The sequence below is a fragment of the Salvelinus sp. IW2-2015 genome, linkage group LG31 (assembly GCF_002910315.2).
Source record: "Salvelinus sp. IW2-2015 linkage group LG31, ASM291031v2, whole genome shotgun sequence".
NCBI lineage: Eukaryota > Metazoa > Chordata > Actinopteri > Salmoniformes > Salmonidae > Salvelinus > Salvelinus sp. IW2-2015.
The window spans coordinates 24877839-24896724 of NC_036870.1; the positions used below are offsets into that span (position 1 = coordinate 24877839).

At 44.9% G+C, this 18886-nt stretch overlaps 1 protein-coding gene across 2 annotated transcripts; it reads left to right on the plus strand.

The window, feature by feature from the left end:
* The first annotated feature begins 6 nt into the window (after positions 1-6).
* Positions 7-18262, plus strand: LOC111955868 (cyclic AMP-responsive element-binding protein 5). 2 transcript variants are annotated; one of them, XM_023976218.1, is made up of 10 exons: positions 7-41; positions 222-312; positions 1955-2064; positions 3783-3967; positions 6727-6856; positions 7097-7177; positions 13417-13773; positions 14484-14693; positions 14971-15079; positions 16816-18262. In XM_023976218.1, the coding sequence occupies exons 2-10, from the start codon at positions 246-248 to the stop codon at positions 16935-16937; spliced, it is 1371 nt and encodes a 456-aa protein (XP_023831986.1). In that variant the 5' UTR covers positions 7-41; positions 222-245; the 3' UTR covers positions 16938-18262. The 2 variants fall into 2 exon arrangements, with proteins under 2 accessions (XP_023831986.1, XP_023831987.1); XM_023976219.1 differs by having other exon boundaries at positions 14971-15122; positions 16816-16896.
* The last annotated feature ends 624 nt before the right edge of the window (positions 18263-18886 follow it).

An 18886-nucleotide genomic window follows, 5' to 3' on the forward strand; every position in this document is an offset into this window, starting at 1 on the left:
AGGACCGGTCCTATAGATGCAGTGCTCCTGGCTGCTCGCAGGTGTGTGTGGACCTCTCGTAAACAATCTCCTCTTGTCTGCATGATGATTTGATATCTAATATCTTATTTTATCATAAGTCAGATCTGATAAAAAATCTATGCCACTTAACAAGTCATTCCATAAATCAATGTTTTAGTGAGCATGCTAAGTTGATCTCTCTCTCTCTTCGCCCCATACAGCGGTTCCAAACAGAAGACCACCTGATGATCCACAGACACAAGCATGAGATGACCCTCAAGTTCTCCTCGACCAAGGCTGATCCCCTCGCAGGTGAGAATAACATGTATAGATGTAGACAGCATAGAGAGGACATTAGCTTTGTAATGATGATTATTTCTATTCCGTTTCCAGTCAAGGATAACCTCCATTGCCATAGATTGTCCCTCTTTTTCCTTTTCTGTTTCACCCTGACTCTTTCGTTCTCTCTTTCTCTGTCCACCTGTTTCACCCTGACTCTTNTGTTTCACCCTGACTCTTTCGTTCTCTCTTTCTCTGTCCACCTGTTTCACCCTGACTCTTTCGTTCTCTCTTTCTCTGTCCACCTGTTTCACCCTTCTTAACTTATTACCCAGAGTTCTTTATTTGTGTTTCACTAATGTTCTCAGTCTGTCAGGATTTTTTAGTGTAGAGTTTGTGTGTATGACAATATTTCTCGTCCCTTCGATCGGTAAAATACAAGTGTCCTTATAAGTCTTATCCCTCCCGCTCTCCTCTCTCCTCCCTCCCTCCCCCCTTCACCTCTCTGACCGACTGTCTGTCACTCAAGCATAGTGTTGTCTGGTTCAGGCATGTGTGCCTGTGTGTCCGTGTGTGTGTGTGTGTGTGTGTGAGCATGTGTGTGAGCATGTGTATGCATGTTCGTCTGTGTGTGTGTGTTTACGTCCTTGCATGCGCGTGTGCCCTCTTCTGTGGTTGATGAAAAAACGATGACGTAGAGAACAGTACAGTATACTGATGACTTGTATTGATAACCAGTAGTGGTAAGATACAATAGTATTTGCAGCACATACAGAGACGAGAAGAGAACAGTCGGTTCACAGCAGACTAGAGCACTGGTGGCCAAGGCTCAGCCTCAGATAAAAACACACTCTCAATCGTGCAGGCCAGACGAAGACCCCGTCTGTCTGTTACCGTGGCAACGGCTGTCTGTCTCTCTGGGCTTAAACATCTCTGTTGACCTTTGACCCACACCAGTCAGGTTCTATCCTGCAGGGGCCTGTAGACACTCAGCCCTCCTGGAGGAAATCTCCTGTCAAAACAAAGGAGTGCCGAGCTTGTGACTCTTGATTCCTGACCTCGCGACCTTTCAACCTTGACAGTTTAGACTATAGGTGAGAGAATCAGTCTCTGTCTGATCTTATCTTGGTTACTATGGTGATCACTCTGGGGTGAAGTTTCCCCTAAGTACAGATATAGGATCAGCTTGCCCACCCCCAATCCTAACCTTAGCTATTAGTGAGGAAGATGCAAAACTGATCCAAGATCAGTGGCTAGGAGCAACATCACCCTACAGCATCATGGTCTGCTCCTGAGCCTGTGGCTGGGAAGGCTGTCATGGTGGTGTAGGGAAGGCTACACAAAACAAGTTGAACATAGTTCCAGTGATGTTGAAACCATGCCAGCTGTAAACTGCCTGAGGTGCTGGTTTAGATCTGTCTCTGACACAACCAAAACCTCTCTGTGTACTTCCATATGCCTAGTGGTTAAGAGCATTGGGCCAGAATCCCTGGACCAACTAGGTGAAAAATCTGTTGATGTTCTGTTGGTTCAATCTGTTGACACTCAACCCTAATTTGCTCCGTAAATCGCTCAGGATAAATGACTACAATGTAAATGTAGCAATATCATGYTTGTTATGATATCTGTTTGATGCTTAATGTCTGTTTGCTCTCTCTGTGCTATGTGTGATCAGACCAGACCCCAACGCCGACACGTTTCCTGCGTAACTGTGAGGAGGTGGGCCTCTTCAATGAGATCGAACAAGAGTTCCGCCAGGCACAGGAAGAGCAGAACATTAAACAGGTTACACACGAAAAAACTACATTTCCCATGAAATCTCAGACATATAGAGCAAGCAGATGAGACTTGAACATATGCTAGTTGGAACTAGGAAACTCAAAACTTTCTGATTCGTTGAACGCGGTACGTGTATAACTACAAGCAGTTAAATGTTTCCGACATCGGAGTTTCCTATTTCCGACTTCCTATTTCCGACTAGCATAGACATTGCATCATTGTATCTGTCCAATTATGGCATTTGTGAGAGCACAGCCAGTGCCATTGAAGGCCATCTCCACTTCTACTACTTCTATGAGTTGGCAAACAAACTGAAAGGGTGCACACTGCCACCTAGAGTGTGTTGTTTGAACAGGTATAAAGCCAAGGTTGGCGATATACCTGCAGTAATGGAATAGTTGCTCAAGAGTATAATWCATTGGCTCCTGGTGACCTGGATGGAATTCTGTGATCCTTCCTTAACCCATAGCCAGTTGACTACTTCAAAATGGTGTAAGTCCTCAATGGCGCTGCCCATGCTAAAACAGGCTTTTGGGCAATAGAGTTTTTTATCTCTATGTACTTGCACTAACAAAACTGTAATTTATCATGACAGTAATTACTGTACTAGCACATTAAACAAACACCGTATCCAGAGAGCATACTGATAGTCTTGCATGCTAGGTTTCAAATCAAATCATATTTATTTTTTCGAAAGCCCTTTTTACATCAGCAATTGTCACAATGTGCTCTACAGATACCCAGAAAGAGCCAGCCAAGTTTTGAGGCTGTTGTATGAAACTAGCAAATGGAACAGACAAACAAATAGGAGACCGTCACCAGGGTCAGTGGTGGAAAAAGTACCCAACTGTCCTACTTGAGTAAAAGTCTTAATACTTAAGTATCAAAATTAAATGTAATTGATAAAATATACTTAAGTATCAAAAGTAAAAATATAAATCATTTCAAATTCCTAATATTAAGCAAACCAGACGGCACAATCTTCTTGTTTTTTAAATTTACGGATAGCCAGGGGCACACTCCAACACTCAGACATAATTTACAAARMAAGCATGTGTGTTTAGTGAGTCCGCCAGATCAGAGGCAGTACGGATGACCAGGGATGTTCTCTTGATAAGTGAGTGAATTGGACCATTTTCCTGTCCTGCTAAGCATTCYAAATGTAAAGAGTACTTTTGGGTGCCAGGGAAAATGTATGTAGTAAAAAGTACATTATTTTCTTTAGGAATGTAGTGGAGTAAAAGTAAATGTTGTCAAAAATATAAATAGTGAAGTAAAGTACAGATACCCCCCCAAAAAACTACTTAAGTAGTACTTAAAAGTATTTTTACTTAAGTACTTTACACCACTGCCAGGTTGGCAGGTATTTTGACTGACGGGGAAGTATTGAGTGACAGGTGAGTGAGAGTCAGATAGACAGACATTCAGGCAGGTTTAGATATCTGACCTGCGGCAGGTAAGAAACACCAGGTGATCACGTTCTTATTGGCAGGGTGAGCATCCAGACAGACTGACACATAACGGCCAGACACACACACACATGCGTGCACACACACGCATTCACGCACACACACACTTTGCCGCAGACCCACAACACACACTAACACACACACARACACAATGCCACACACTCCAAGATGTAAAATTGGTATGTAGAAGTGTGTATTCATTCAAACAACAACAGAATGCATATTAAAACGAGTCTTCTCTTCCTTGTCTCTCAGACTCAGAGTCTCCCTCAGAATGGATCATCATGTGTGAACCAGCCCCAGCCCCACTCCCAACACCAACCACAATCCCATGGTGGTATGAGGGGTCTAAGCTGCAGCATGGCTGGCCAACAAGCACTGCCCTCTGCCCAGTCCAACTCAGTCATCACTCAGGCCCACTCCATGCTCACACACTCAGGGTAAGCACACAGAGACAAAGATTCGCACACACACACACACACACACACACACACACACACACCTGTCTCTTATACACATCTAGATGTGTATAAGAGCACACACACACACACACACACAATTACACACCAAACACACACATCTTGTCAACATGTTACTGTCCTCTACCTTTCACCCCTCTCTCTCACCTTTCTCTCTCCCTCCCTCCCTCCCTGTACCTCTCACCCCTCCCCCTCTGCTGTCCTAACCATAACTCATTCTGTCTGTAGCAGGCTGTCATTCCCCAGACAGTCTAATTTATTAGGCCTTAATGAATTAGAGAGAGTGAGAGAGAGGGGGATGGGGAGATGGGGGAGAGGGAAAACAATTGAAGAGAGAGAGAGAGAGAGAGAYAGAYAGAGAGAGAGAGGGAGGGAGGGAGAGATGGGAGGGAGGGGCTACTGGCTATTACAATACACCATTGGTCCCATTCAACCTCCATCCCCCTTTCTATCCCTCTGTCTTTCCCTTTGCATCTCTTTCTTTCTCTCCATCTCTCCCCATATTTCCCCTCACCCGTCATCTCTCCCTCGGCCGTTGACACAAACCAGTCATATGGTCCCAAGCTCTAGACCCGGGCCCAACCCCGACCAGCCCCGGCCCCAACACCGACCAACTCCAGCCCCTTCTTCAGCCCGGGCCCAACCCCGACCAACTCCAGCCCCTTCTTCAGCCGGGCCCCAACCCCGACCAACTCCAGCCCTCTTCTTCAGCCCGGGCCCAACCCCGACCAACTCCAGCCCCTCTCTTCAGACCGGGCCCGAACCCCGACCAACTCCAGCCCCTTCTTCAGCCCGGGTCCCAACCCCGACCAACTCCAGCCCCTTGCTTCAGCCCGGCCCCAACCCCGACCAACTCCAGCCCCTTCTTCAGCCCGGCCCAAACCCGACAACTCCAGCCCCTTCTTCAGCCCGGCGTCCAACCCCCGACCAACTCCAGCCCCTTCTTGCGACCGGGCCCGAACCCCGACCAACTCCAGCCCCTTCTTCAGCCCGGCCAACCCCGACCAAACTCCAGCCCCTTCTTCAGCCCGGGCCAACCCCGACAACTCCAGCCCCTTCTTCAGCCCGGGTCCAACCCGACCAACTCCAGCCCCTTTCTTCAGACCGGGCCCGAACCCCGACCAACTCCAGCCCCTTCTTTCAGCCGGGCCCAACCCCGACCAACTCCCCCCTTCTCAGCCCGGGTCCACCCCGACCAACCAGGGCACCGCCAACCCGACCAACTCCAGCCCCTTCTTCAGCCCGGGCCCAACAACCCCGACCAACTCCACCCCTGCTTCAGCCCGGCCCCAACCCCGACCAACTCCAGCCCTGCTTCAGCCCGGCCCCAACCCCGACCAACTTTAGACCCTTCTCAGGCCCCGACCCAACCCCGACCAACTCCAGCCCCTGCTTCAGCCCGGGCCCAGGGCAGTGTGGTGGTGGTGTGGGTTACATGGCTGTGGTTATCACACTACAGCGCATGGAGATTAGGCATGGCTCTGTCTTTCTTCTCAACTCCAGACATCTGGCCCTGCTTTGTGAAACCTGTCACACATACAGCTACTAACTAGAGCTAGGTAGCTACATGAATCTCTGGTGTGTGAGGCAGCGAGTTGATTTATCTAGTCAGTCCATGTGCTGGAAAGATGGTGTGTTATGGATACCTTCTAACATACCTTTATGAGCCCTTACATTCTCTCTCTGGCCAATCGGTGACGTTCATTGATTGATTCAGAATAAATGTTTCAGAACTTCAAGAAACTGCTGCTAGAGGTCTATTCTCAGTCCCTAATGGCACCCTATTCCCTTTAACCAGGGCCCATAGAGCTCTGGTAAAAAGTAGTGCACTATATAGGGAATAGGGTGCCATTTGGGACGCAAACCTAGAGTTTCAGAAGTAACAGAAGTTCTATGAGCCCTTCAGAAGAGTTAGAGTGGGCTTAGCTACAGCAGAGCACAACACAGCATAGTACAGTTGAGTAGTACAGTCCAGTTGATTACAACATAGTACTGCCTATTAGAGTACATAGACTAAGGAAGGGAAGGGACCATATCACATGGCCAGTTAAAGTCAGACAACGTCTTGCTCTGTAGCCCAGGCCAAGCTAACAATGAGGTGATCCGTGTTGGATTCCGGGGATCTGACTGTTTCTCCCTGTGTTTACCACTGGTTTCCATGATGACTGAGTGTCTGGCTGTTGGCCCGGGCGGACTGTTATGGTTACGTTAGGAGGCGTTGTTTTGGTTCGGTTCTTTCTTTTCTTTTTGCACGTTTATTTCGCTGCTTGCTACAGAGTCAGTGGTGACATCACCAGGGATGACCTCAGCGCAGCGAGGGAGGACCACGCAGTCTGATTGGCTGAGGGCCAAAACCATTACATCATCACATCGCAACCTGGCCCCTTCTGTGGCGCATGTCTCTCCCTCTGCTCAATCTATTACTTTCCCCCTCTACTTTCCATCTTTCTGTCTCTGTCTCACTCTATCACTCTATCACTTTAATTGAACCTCCTCTCTTTCTATCGCTTTATCTCACCGTACTTTCCATCTCTTTCTCAGCTACATCAAACTTTCTCCCTTTACATCTCAATCGCTTTCTTCTCTCTCCCTCATCCTCTCCACTCTACCACTCTCCCATGTTTCTCTCTCCTTTCTCTGTCCCTGATCTGAGACCAGTGTAGAGGCTGGTTACTGAGGTTCTCTGACGTCTGAGTATTTCTTTCTCCCACTGATCTCAGACCTGTCCCTGGGCCCCTCTCCTCCCTACTGCACCTGAGGAACAACAGACAGAGACAGCCCCTGGCCGCCTCCATGCCTGGCACCCTGCCAGACCCAGCCATGCAGGGAGCATCTGCCCAGCATATGTCTGTGAGTACATACAACGTTACTTACACTGGCCTTCTTTAATGAGCCTATACTTGAGAAATACCTATTGCTTGTTACATTGCTATTACCAAGTCCTAGTATTACATTGTAATTATCTAGTAATTCTCATTTGGAACTGATTGAAACAGGAAGCATTTACAGGCTGTACAGATTTCAATAGATTTGACTTGTTTTCAAGGTTAAATTGTGTAGAAATAATAAGTAATTTGTTATGTTCCTCAGATGGAAAGACAGATGTCTATGGGATCCAGTATGATGAGCATCCAAGGTCCCGCCCACAACTCTTCCTGCTCTTCACCTCAGGTACTGACCAATCAGAATACTCTTTCATGGTACCGACCAATTAGAAGGCTCTTTCTTGTTTCACATGATGTTCATGTTTCTGCATGGTTCTCTATGATGACAGAGATTAGAGGAGCTGTTGTTTGGGCTTGTTATCCTGAACTTTTTCTTCCAATACAAACATGGAACAGCTACTCACCTCTTATGTATGTCATGTTTTTCATGCTGCCTATGCTCTTGCACACTCTCTCACCTTTTCCTTCTCACATACGCACGCACGCACGCACGCACGCACGCACGCACGCACGCACGCACGCACACACACACACACACACTCTCTTCTCTCTCTCTGTGGGGCCCCATTCACCCTCTGGCTATTCTCATTCCTCCTAGGCTGGAACAGAGAGGAAACGGAGTGTAACTCTACACCTTTACATACACTATCCCCAACCAGAGGAAGTCACAGTTTACATGTTCTCCCTCTAGCCCTCTTCATCCCTGTAATTCACTCAAAAGTTATATATCTCTGATTCTCTGTTTAACTTGACCTTTTTCTCACGTATTCACTTTTTTCGTTTTTAAAGGCTGTCTTGAAGAATTGAATCTAAGTAAAATCCAGCACACAAAACACTTCACAATCTACAACTTTAAACAGGCACTAGACTCTCCAAGAGACTCCCCAGCCACACACATGCACAACACACACAGGAAATGGCCTCACGTGCTGACCCTGTGCTTGGGGACTATATGGTGTCATGTTTCTGAACCAGAAAGGTCTCTGGCTAACATCTGACCCACAGCCTGGGGCTGGTTGGCCTTTGTGTTCTAACACTCTCCTCCTCTCGTCTGAGTAGCAGCTCTCTCTATGGACTCATATCTATACCTGTTTTGACCTGAGGACTTTGACATGGCCAACGTACAACTGTCGCTTGTCTAGGAATTTTATAATGAATTGAATGACTCGTTTCTGGACTTTGAATTGGGAAAAATATATAGAAATAGTGTTTTCTAAAGTTGATGTATTTTAAACATGTTATTGTTTAGCTTGACAAATGGCTCAGCAGATTAGAGAATGAGACTTGTGGGTTTATTCATTGTATAGCATCTAGGTTAGCTCTACTGAAAGTAGGTCAAGTTAGCTCCGTTCTAGAATTCAGGAACTCTGCAAGTTAAATAAGTTAAATAGTGAGGCCTTCAGTAAGGGAATGTATGCATCCCAAATGGTACCCTTTTCCCTATAAAGTGCACTACATCATAGTGCACTTTATAGTGCACTATAAAGGGAATAGGTTGCCATTTGGGACGTATGCCATGTGTGAAGCAGTGATGGATATCTGTTTGACTCTGTCACATGAGGTAGAGTACAGTACGGCGTGCTTTCAGGGTGATCAGCCAGACAGAAATATCAACCTGTTGGAGTAATGTACCAGTATAGAACTGTGACGGAATCATAGAACCAGTGTTACAGGGTTTCTATGTAGTAAACAGAACTCCAGGACTCTTATACTGTTGCTGCTTGCTGAGGTGTGGTGTGTGTGTGTGTGTGTGTGTGTGTGTGTGTGTGTGTGTGTGTGTGTGTGTGTGTGTGTGTGTGTGTGTGTGTGTGTGTGTGTGTGTGTGTGTGTGTGTGTGTGTGTGTGTGTGTGTGTGTGTGTGTCGTGTGTGTGTGTGTGTGTGTTGGTCGAGAGAGGAAAGAGAGAGAGAGAGTGTGTGTGTGTGTGTGTGTGTGTTTGTGTGTGTGCGAGGAGAGGAAAGAGAGAGAGAGAGTGTGTGTGTGTGTGTGTGTCTGTGTGGCTGGCAAAACTGGCATAGACAGCTACATGACCTCATCGTTGGCACTCTCTAAATGTACTCCATTTTTTCATTGGTGAATGGAACAGAAAAAATAAACTACTTCTCTTAAAGAAATATTGCATAACCGAGAGCAATAGTAATGTTGGATGATGTCATTCCCCAGAAACACTCTCTGTTTCTGTCCCAAATGGCACCCTATTCCCTACATTTGACCAGAGCCCTATGGCCTGTCTATAGGTTCTGGTCAAAAGTAGCGCACTATATAGGGTGCCAATTGGGACACAAGCTTTGCCCGGCCTCTCTTGCTGAGTGTGAGAGCTCACTGCTATAGCTGTGAACTGACTTGCCTAGTTAAATAAAGGTTAAATACATTTTTTATTTTTTATGTGTTGGATTTGCCCCAAACACAAGGCTTTGCATTTTGGCCAAAAAGTGTATTCCTTTGCCGTGTTTATTTTTAGTATTACTTTAGTGCCTTGTTGCATACAAGATGCACGGTTGGGAATATTTTTATTCTGTATATTTGTATTGTTATTTTCACTGTGTCATTTAGGTAATTATTGTGGAGTCACTACAATGTTGTTGATCCATCCTCAGTTTTCTACCATCACAGACATTGAACTCCGTAGTTGTTTTAAAATCACCAATGGCCTCATGGTAACATCCCTGAGCAATTTCATTCCAATCCTGCAGCTCAGTTCAGAAGGACGACTGTATCTTTGATGTGTCTGGGTGGTTTAGTACATAATCCACAGCATAATTATTGACCATGCTTGAAGAGATATTCAATGTCTGATTTGTTATTGTACCCAACTACCAATCACTGCCCTTCTTTATAAGGCTTTCAAAAAGCTCCCTGGTCTTTGTAGTTGAATGTGTGCTTGAAATACAATACTTGACTGAGGGACCTTACAGATGGTGTATGTATGGGGAACAGAGGAAGGGTTAGTCATTCAAAAATCATGTCAACCCCTATTATTTTACACACTGTGTGTCCATGTAATTTATTATGTGATTTGTTTAGCCAAATTTTAATCCTGAACTAATTCAGGGTTGCCTAAACAAAGGGGCTAAATACTTATGCAACGACAATATTTTATTTATTATTTTATTTATAAAAAAAATATAAATATCTTCCACTTTGACATTACAGAGTATTTTGTGTAGATTGTTTCCAAAAATATATAATTAAATACATTTGAATCCCACTTTGTAAAACAATAAAATGTAAAATAGCTTGCCTATGTATTATTTATATTCTATTACAGAAGTGAAGAGTTTCATTACAAATCGCTATATATTCATTTTCAGAAATGTTTGTCAATTTGCTTTTATTGTTTAATGGAATTGTGTGTTTTTATCTAATCATGGCATCATGGGGTTGTTCGATGACAGACATGTATTTGTTTCAAATCTATCACTTGATGGTTTCATTTCAGAGAGACCAATGATCATGTTTTTTTGCAAAATGCCAAATATCCGCCTCACTCTCAGGGAAAAAAGTATTACTATTATGTTTTACATGTTTTATGTCAAATATAACAAATAACTACCTTTTTTATAAAGAACTGTACAAATTATACATTTGTGACAATATATCTTTTTTTTTATTCAAAAAAATATTATCCAGAGTGACTTGCAGTAAGTGCATTCATCTTAAGATAGCTAGGTGAGACAACCACATATCAATCACAAATACATGATACGAACTTTCCATTCCAGCTAAACAATGGATATATACAACATGCAACAATTTCAACGATTTTATTGCATTACAGTTCCTATAAGGAAATCAGTCAGTTGAAATAAATTGGATTTCACATAGCTGGGAAAACAGATATGCATCTTTTGGTCACAGATACCTTTTTAAAAAAGTAGGGCGTGGATCAGAAAACCAGTCAGTATCTGGTGTGACCACCACCTCATGCAGCTCGACATGCAGCTCGACACATCTCCTTCGCATAGAGTTGATCAGCCTGTTGATTGTGACCGTGGAAAGTTGTCCCACTCTTCTTCAATGGCTGTGCAAAGTTGCTTGATATTGGGTAGGAACTGGAACACGCTGTCGTACATGTCTATTCATGCTGAAACATGAGGTGATGGCGGTGGATGAATGGCACAACAATGGGCCTCAGGATCTCGTCACGGTATCTTTGTGCATTCAAATTGCCATCGATAAAATGCAATTGAGTTCATTGTCCATAGCTTATGCCTGCGCATACCATAAACCCACAGGCACCATGGGCAATCTGTTCACAACGTTGACATCAGCAAACCTCTCGCCCATATGACGCCATACACGCTGCCTGCCATTTGCCCAGTGCAGTTGAAACCGGGATTCATCCATGAAGAGCACACTTCTCCAGCGTGCCAGTGGCCATCGAAGGTGAGCATTTGCCCACTGAAGTCAGTTACGACACCGAACTGCTGTCAGGTCAAGACCCTGGTGAGGATGTCTAGCACACAGATGAGCTTCCCTGAGATGGTTTCTGACAGTTTGTGCAGAAATTCTTCGGTTGTACAAACCCACAGTTTCATCAGCTGTCTGGGTGGCTGTTCTCAGACAATCCCGCAGGTGAATTTTATTTATTTTTATTTAACCTTTATTTACCTAGGCAAATCAGTTAAGAACAAATTCTTATGTACAATGACGGCCTACCCGGGCCAAACCCGGACGATGCTGGGGCAATTGTGCGCTGCCCTATGGGACTCCCAATCACGGCCGGTTGTGATACAGCCTGGAATCGAACCAGGGTCTGTAGTGAAGCCTCTAGCCCTGAGATTTGATACCAGCAACTGCTTGCTGGTATCCCTGCTTGCTAGCTCACTTTCCGTTCGAATCCCAGGTCTGTCGTTGGACCTGGGATTCTAACTCCGGTTTCTGGCTCACCTCTTTAACCGTTAGGCTAACTGCCGCCCCTATAAGGTGATACACACAAGTGATACACTTAACTTAAGATATAAAGTGATACACTGTTAACTTAAGATATGAAGTGTCATTGATGATTGGTACTTCTTGACCTCTTAACTGTTTTCACAGCTGTAAAAGAAGAGAAAGAATAAGAAAAGCAATGACGACCTTCAGTTGTATTCCTTTGCTCAGTTCAGTGGTGATGTTTGTTGGAAATGCTTTAATGCCTTTAAACACCAAGTCTGTTTTTTGGACCAAGTCTGGATTTTGGACAAAAATAAAATCACTTGGGAGCTGGTAAGAAAGGGCCTGTAGAGATCAGTTTTAATTGTAATTTCATGGTATTATGTTTTGTTATGTTTTTATTCCTTAGAGAGCTAAAACCGTGGGTCACCACCACCAACACCAACACCAACACCCGGGAGCTGTCGCCAACGGCAACATGGGTCCCACCATGGGTAACATGATGGAGATGTCACCGCGCCAACGGCACACTCAACTGCAGCAGCAGCAGCAGCATCATCAGCAACTGCAGCAGGCTCCGCCCATCTCCTACCAGCAGCACTGCCACGCCCCTCCACATCACCTGGGAAACGCCCACAGCCTGGGCCACCAATCAGGGAACGTGCCGCATCATCCGGTTCACCAATCACCTCCCTCGCACCTGCAGACCAGCCACACCCACCAGACCTCGCCTCACCTGCCCCTCCACTCCATAGCTGCTCAGGTACAGTATTACCTAGGTGTTGACATGACAACCACTCTATATCAAGCTTTGTTAGTTTAGCGTGAGGGTGGTTGCCAATTGCTGTAATCTGACATCTGTAAAATTGCCTGTCATCACCACTGTTGCATCAGCATTATGGCACTATTGCATAGACCTTTTGAATCCCAAATGAACCCGTTTCCTATGTAGTGCACTCAAACGTTAATTGGAATTCGGGTGCTATTTGGAAGACAGTCCTTATCACAGAGGATCCATAGTTTGACAGGTTCTTAGTAAATAGTGTTTAATGACCCGTGTTTGTCTGTTGTGCAGTTGTCTCCAGCAGCACAGCAGATGCATTCATCCCAGCAGACACATTCCCTGCATGCAGGCCAGGCGACTGGAGGACGTCGCAGGAGGTCTGTGGACCAGGACCCAGACGAGCGCAGGCAGAAGTTCCTGGAACGCAACCGAGCTGCGGCCACGCGATGCAGANTCAGTTGTATTCCTTTTCTCAGTTCAGTCAGTTGTATTCCTTTTCTCAGTTCAGTCAGTTGTATTCCTTTTCTCAGTTCAGTTGTATTCCTTTTCTCAGTTCAGTCAGTTGTATTCCTTTTCTCAGTTCAGTCAGCTGTATTCCTTTTCTCAGTTCAGTGGTGATTTGTTTGATGGAAATGCTTTAAGGTCTTTAAACACCAAGTCCAGATTTTGGACAAAAATAAAATCACATCGGGGTTTGTAAAAAAGGGCCTTTTCGACATCAGTTTAATTATAATTTGACATTAATTGTAATTTAACATTAATTGTAATTTGATGGTATTAAGTTTTGACGACCTTTCTATTCCTCAGAGGGCTAAAACTATGGGTCACCCCCACCAACACCATCACCAACACCAACACCCCGGAGCTGTCGCCAACAGCAACATGGATCCCACCATAGGTCACATGATGGAGATGATGTCACCGCGGCAACGACACACTCACCTGCAGCAGCAGCAGCCTCATCAGCACCTGCAACAGGCTCCGCCCATCTCCTACCAGCAGCACTGCCACGCCTCTCCACATCACCTGGGAAGCGCCCACAGCCAGGGGCACCAATCAGGGAATGTGCTGCATCATGTCCACCAATCACCTCCCTCGCACCTGCAGGCCAGCCACACCCACCAAACCTCCCCTCACCTGCCCCTCCACTCCATAGCTGTTCAGGTACAGTACTACTTAGGTGTTGTCATGACAAATCAAAAATCAAATCAAATCAAACTTTATTTGTCACATGCGCCGAAGACATTACCGTGAAATGTTTACTTACAAGCCCTGAACAAGAAGAGTTAAGAAAATATTTACCAAGTAGACTAAAATAAAAAGTAATAATAAAAAGTAACACAGTAACTATAATGATAATGAGGCTATATACAGGGGGCACCGGTACCGAGAGAGTGTGCGGGGGTACAGGTTAGTTGAGGTAATTTGTACATGTAGGTGGGGGTGAAGTGACTATGCATAGATAATAAACAGTGAGTAGCAGCAGTGTACAATAGCGAGGGGGGGGTCAATGTAAACACCAAGGAACTTGAAACTCTCGACCCGCTCCATACAGCCCCGTTGATGTTAATGGGGGCCTGTTCGGCCCTCCTTTTCCTGTAGTCCACAATCATCACCTTTGTCGCGGTGTGGTGCCAGGTCTCRGACCTCCTCCCTATAGGCTGTCTCATCGTTGTCGGTGATCCCGCCTATCACTCTGTATCAAGTTTTGTTAGTTCAACATGAGGGTTAACAAGTGGTTACCATCATCACAGTATATCGCCACTGTTATGTAATTATTATGACACTAATGTCTATACCTTATCACAGAGGATTAAATCAAGTGTTCCAGGTTCTTAGTCAATACTGTATCATGAGGATGGTGTGTTGTACAGTCATCCCAGCAGACACATTCCCTGCATGCAGGCCAGGCGGCTGGAGGACGTCGCAGGAGGTCTGTGGACCAGGACCCAGACGAGCGCAGGCAGAAGTTCCTGGAACGCAACCGAGCTGCGGCCACGCGATGCAGACAGAAGAGGAAGGTCTGGGTGTCTGCTCTGGAGAAGAAGGCAGAGGAGCTGACGCACAACAACATGCAGCTGCAGGTAGGTTTATACGCGGGTTGTCACCATACCAGTACAGCGATACTACCATAACTGATTTACCCTGGACAAAAGTAAAACTCAAAGCAGACTAAACTCTTTGGTCCTTTAAAAACCAATTTAATGTTAAATATTGTGTGCTAAACGTGATTCAGGGTGACATAAGGTTGTTTCTTTCTAACATTAGGACTTTTTTCCTCTGGTATCGTGGCGACATGAGTTTACACACACATACACACACACATTGTCACTAACGTTTCTGTCCCACATGCCATTCCAGAATGAGGTGACCACTCTGAGGTCAGAGGTTGGCCAGCTGAAGCAGATCCTGCTGACCCATAAAGACTGTCCTGTCTCCGCCCGCCAGAGAGAATCACAGGGGTACCTCAGTGAGTAACACCCCGACCCCGCCCATCCTCAAAACACCCAGAGGTATACCCCTACCCTCTACAATACTCCTATCCCAAAACACAGAGGTATACCTCTACCATCTACATACTCCAATCCCAAAACACCCAGAGGTATACCTCTACCATCTACATACTCCTATCCCAAAACACAGACTCCTACTCCTATCCCAAAACACAGACTCCTACTCCTATCCCAAACACAGACTCCTACCCCTATCCCAAAACACAGACTCCTACTCCTATCCCAAAACACAGACTCCTACTCCTATCCCAAAACACAGACTCCTACTCCTATCCCAAAACACAGACTCCTACTCCTATTCCAAACACAGACTCCTACTCCTATCCCAAAACACAGACTCCTATCCCAAAACACAGACTCCTACTCCTATCCCAAATAACAGACTCCTACTCCTATCCCAAACACAGACTCCTACTCCTATCCCAAAACACAGATTCTTACTCCTATCCCAAAACAGACTCCTACTCCTAACCCAAAACACAGACTCCTATCCCAAAACACAGAATCCTACTCCTATCCCAAACACAGACTCCTACTCCTAACCCAAAACACAGACTCCTATCCCAAAACACAGAATCCTACTCCTATCCCAAACACAGACTCCTACTCCTATCCCAAAACCCACAAGGATACATACTGTACCATGTGTACCATCTACATGGTCCCATGTGAGTGTGATGGGCCTGCTACACAGGACACTTTTGCAGAGTGAGACACTCCTATTGTTTTTAATGAAACCTGGGTCTTAGCAGCAACTCACTGGTTGAATCAACGTTGTTTCCACATCATTTCAATGAAATTATGTTGAACCTACAGGAGGTTGGTGGCACCTTAATTGGGGAGGATGGGCTTGTGGTAATGGCTGGAGCAGAATCAGTGGAATGGTATCAAATACATAAAATACATGGTTTCCATGTGTTTGATGCCATTCCATTCGCTCCGTTTCAGCCATTATTATGAGCTGTCCTCCACTCAGCAGCCTCCACTGGTTGAACCAGCGTAGAATAGACGTTGAATTGTGCCCAGTGGGATGGCCCTGTGAGAGACTTGTGCTGCTCTGCGTAAAACTTTCATAAATTCAACGTATGATTCACTCCCAAGAACACTTGATGAAGTGCCTCGCACACTGGCAAAATGTTACATGTCCAGTATAGCAGCTTAAAGCCTAAAGTTTTCTTGACGCCCCAGTGTAGCTCCCCTGTCAGAGGGTCTCCCCAATTCAAGAAACATCCAGAGTCAAAAATACAGGTATCAGAAACACAGCGCTACAGTCTCGCAATGGTTGGTGTATGAGGTTGAAAAGTGAGATTGAAAACCCCTTTGCACCTTGATGACTGAATTGAAACATCTATGATGCCTGTTCTTGTCAAAATGATAATTGATGTCACCAGTGAGCACATTCTTGGGTGTTACAGACAGATGTACTTTATTGGTATATTTCAATTTTTGCTCTATTTGCTCCACAGTAATGCAAATGTCAAAATAAAATAGCTATTTTCCTTATATGAACTGTACATGAGTTGTCATTAATTGTATAACATATGACTGCTTTATTTCTAGTGACATTTTGTTATTTTTATATATAGTGTTTTTATTGTAGACTTTCCTCTGGACCCAGATCTTAAACAGAGAGAGAGAGGGAGCTGTCAAACAAGCCAGGTCAATTTGATTGACAGCTGTCTCTGTGCCCCAGGTCCAGGGAGTTCGACAGGAAGTCCCTCCCCCCTGTGTCCCGGGTCGCAGCAGCAGGCCATCCAATCCAACAGCATCTCCACCTCCTCAGCTGGAGGGGGCGATGGAGCGCACAGCAATTAAAAACTAAAGCGCGTGTGGGTGCGCATGTGGTTCGGAACATAGAGTTGGATAGAGAGCTTCCAATAATGTCCCAGGAGACAAACTCTCTAGTACATCTCTGTGGTTCAGAATCAACCCCCCTCCAATTAAGTACAGGATGTAGTTCCTCCTAAACACTGAGCTAAAGTCAGTTATGTGTTTCCCCCCTAATGGTTAAGGTTAGGATGGGGAAGGGTGAGCTGATCCTTGATCTGTGGTTAGAGGCAACTTCTACCTGGAATCAGGGATTAAACCCTAGGTGGGTGCATCTCATTAGTCTTAAATGGCTCCCTCTCCTGGTCTCCTAGCCTCTATGGACACATGTATAGCAGAACTGGACTGGTCTCTATAAGCCTTACATCTCCGGTAGGTTTGCAAAATTCCGGTAACTTTCCCAACCGTGATTTCTGGAAAACCTGTGCATTTTGGGAAAGTTACCAGTGTTTTTGCAACCCTAGTCTCTGTCTCTCTAACTGTGTGATCATAGTCACCTGTGAACTGGATCGTATTGTGTCTGGGGGAATCAGTCGACCAATGTGTCTCAGTTAGTGGGAAATCAGACATCCAAGTACTGTGCTATCTATTCCAGGACTGCTTCATGGTGGTGTGTCTGCAAACATACTTGTTATCATATCACCTTTTTCTTAGTGGCAGTTTTTTGTTGTTGTTGAATGTGTCGGAGTTGGGTCTTGTAACATACACCATGACTAGGACCAGGAGTTTCTCCAGGAACATCTCTGGGGCTTAAAAATAGCCTGTTACTATGGACCAGAGTTTTACCTAGTCAGGTCACTGGGTCAGGTTAAACTCCTGGCTCTAACCATGACTAAATAATGTTACTACATTGCGTATGTGTTTGTGTATGGTTGTATGTGTAACATAGGCCTCTCTGAAATGCAGAACGTGAACGAAAACTAATACAAATGTACATTTTATACAAATTTATATCAAGTCCTATGAATAGGATGCCCTTGTTTTGTAACAATGTAATGCAAAGCCTATTTTCCCTTTGAAAGTATTACAATGTTTGTACATACATTAAGTTGGGCCTAGAGTTTTCCTTGACCATGTCACTTGACCAAGATAACTCCTGGCCCTTTGTTTAACCTCTGTAAAGCACTTACTAGTTTCCAACAGTGTATTTATCATGTAAACTAGGCTCACACAGTACGTTGGCCTATATCCTGTATCTATGTTTCCTTCTGTGTCTGTATTGTGATTTGTGTTTTGTTTCATGTTTTTTTTTGTACAGATATTGACAATCGCTACAAACCTAATACGAAAATAAAAGCACTTATTCTCTGGTATCTTATTGTGATTTTTACTCAAGTTCGGTTGCCTCCATCAGGAGATCTGAGGAGAAAATGTAATTTGATCTAATGGGCCTGTCAGACGAATGGTCTAGTCTGCCCCCTAGCGATATCTTCTGGAACTGAAGACAGTTTGAGCCACCCTGATTGAATGAGTCAAAGGTCAGCGATCACAGATTTATTTACCCGTCTAAACTTTAGCAGGTTAAGTGAAAGAAAATGGATGTGAGAGGGCCAAGAACTAGCCAAAGTAAATAGTGATGACTTTTATTCACTATCAGTAGGGGGCAGGCCCAATCCACTAAAGTTTAACAAAAACTTAAGAAGCAACATATCAGTCTTAACCAAATATGACTAGGATATTGAAGTGGATTATGCTGTTTCTGTTTCATATCTCAGACCGTGTTTCCTGGTCTATATGTGTCTGTCTGTGTCTGCTGTTGTTATGGTAACACACTGTTGACAGGCTTGGAGTGTAGAGCTGATCAGGCCTGAGTGTTGGAGGTACTGTATCCGGTCTACCCCAAAAAAACACCTAACTATTGCCAGACTTTGTCTTGAAACACACGCACACACACACACGCTTTAAGTACATGATGAAACACACACACACACACACTT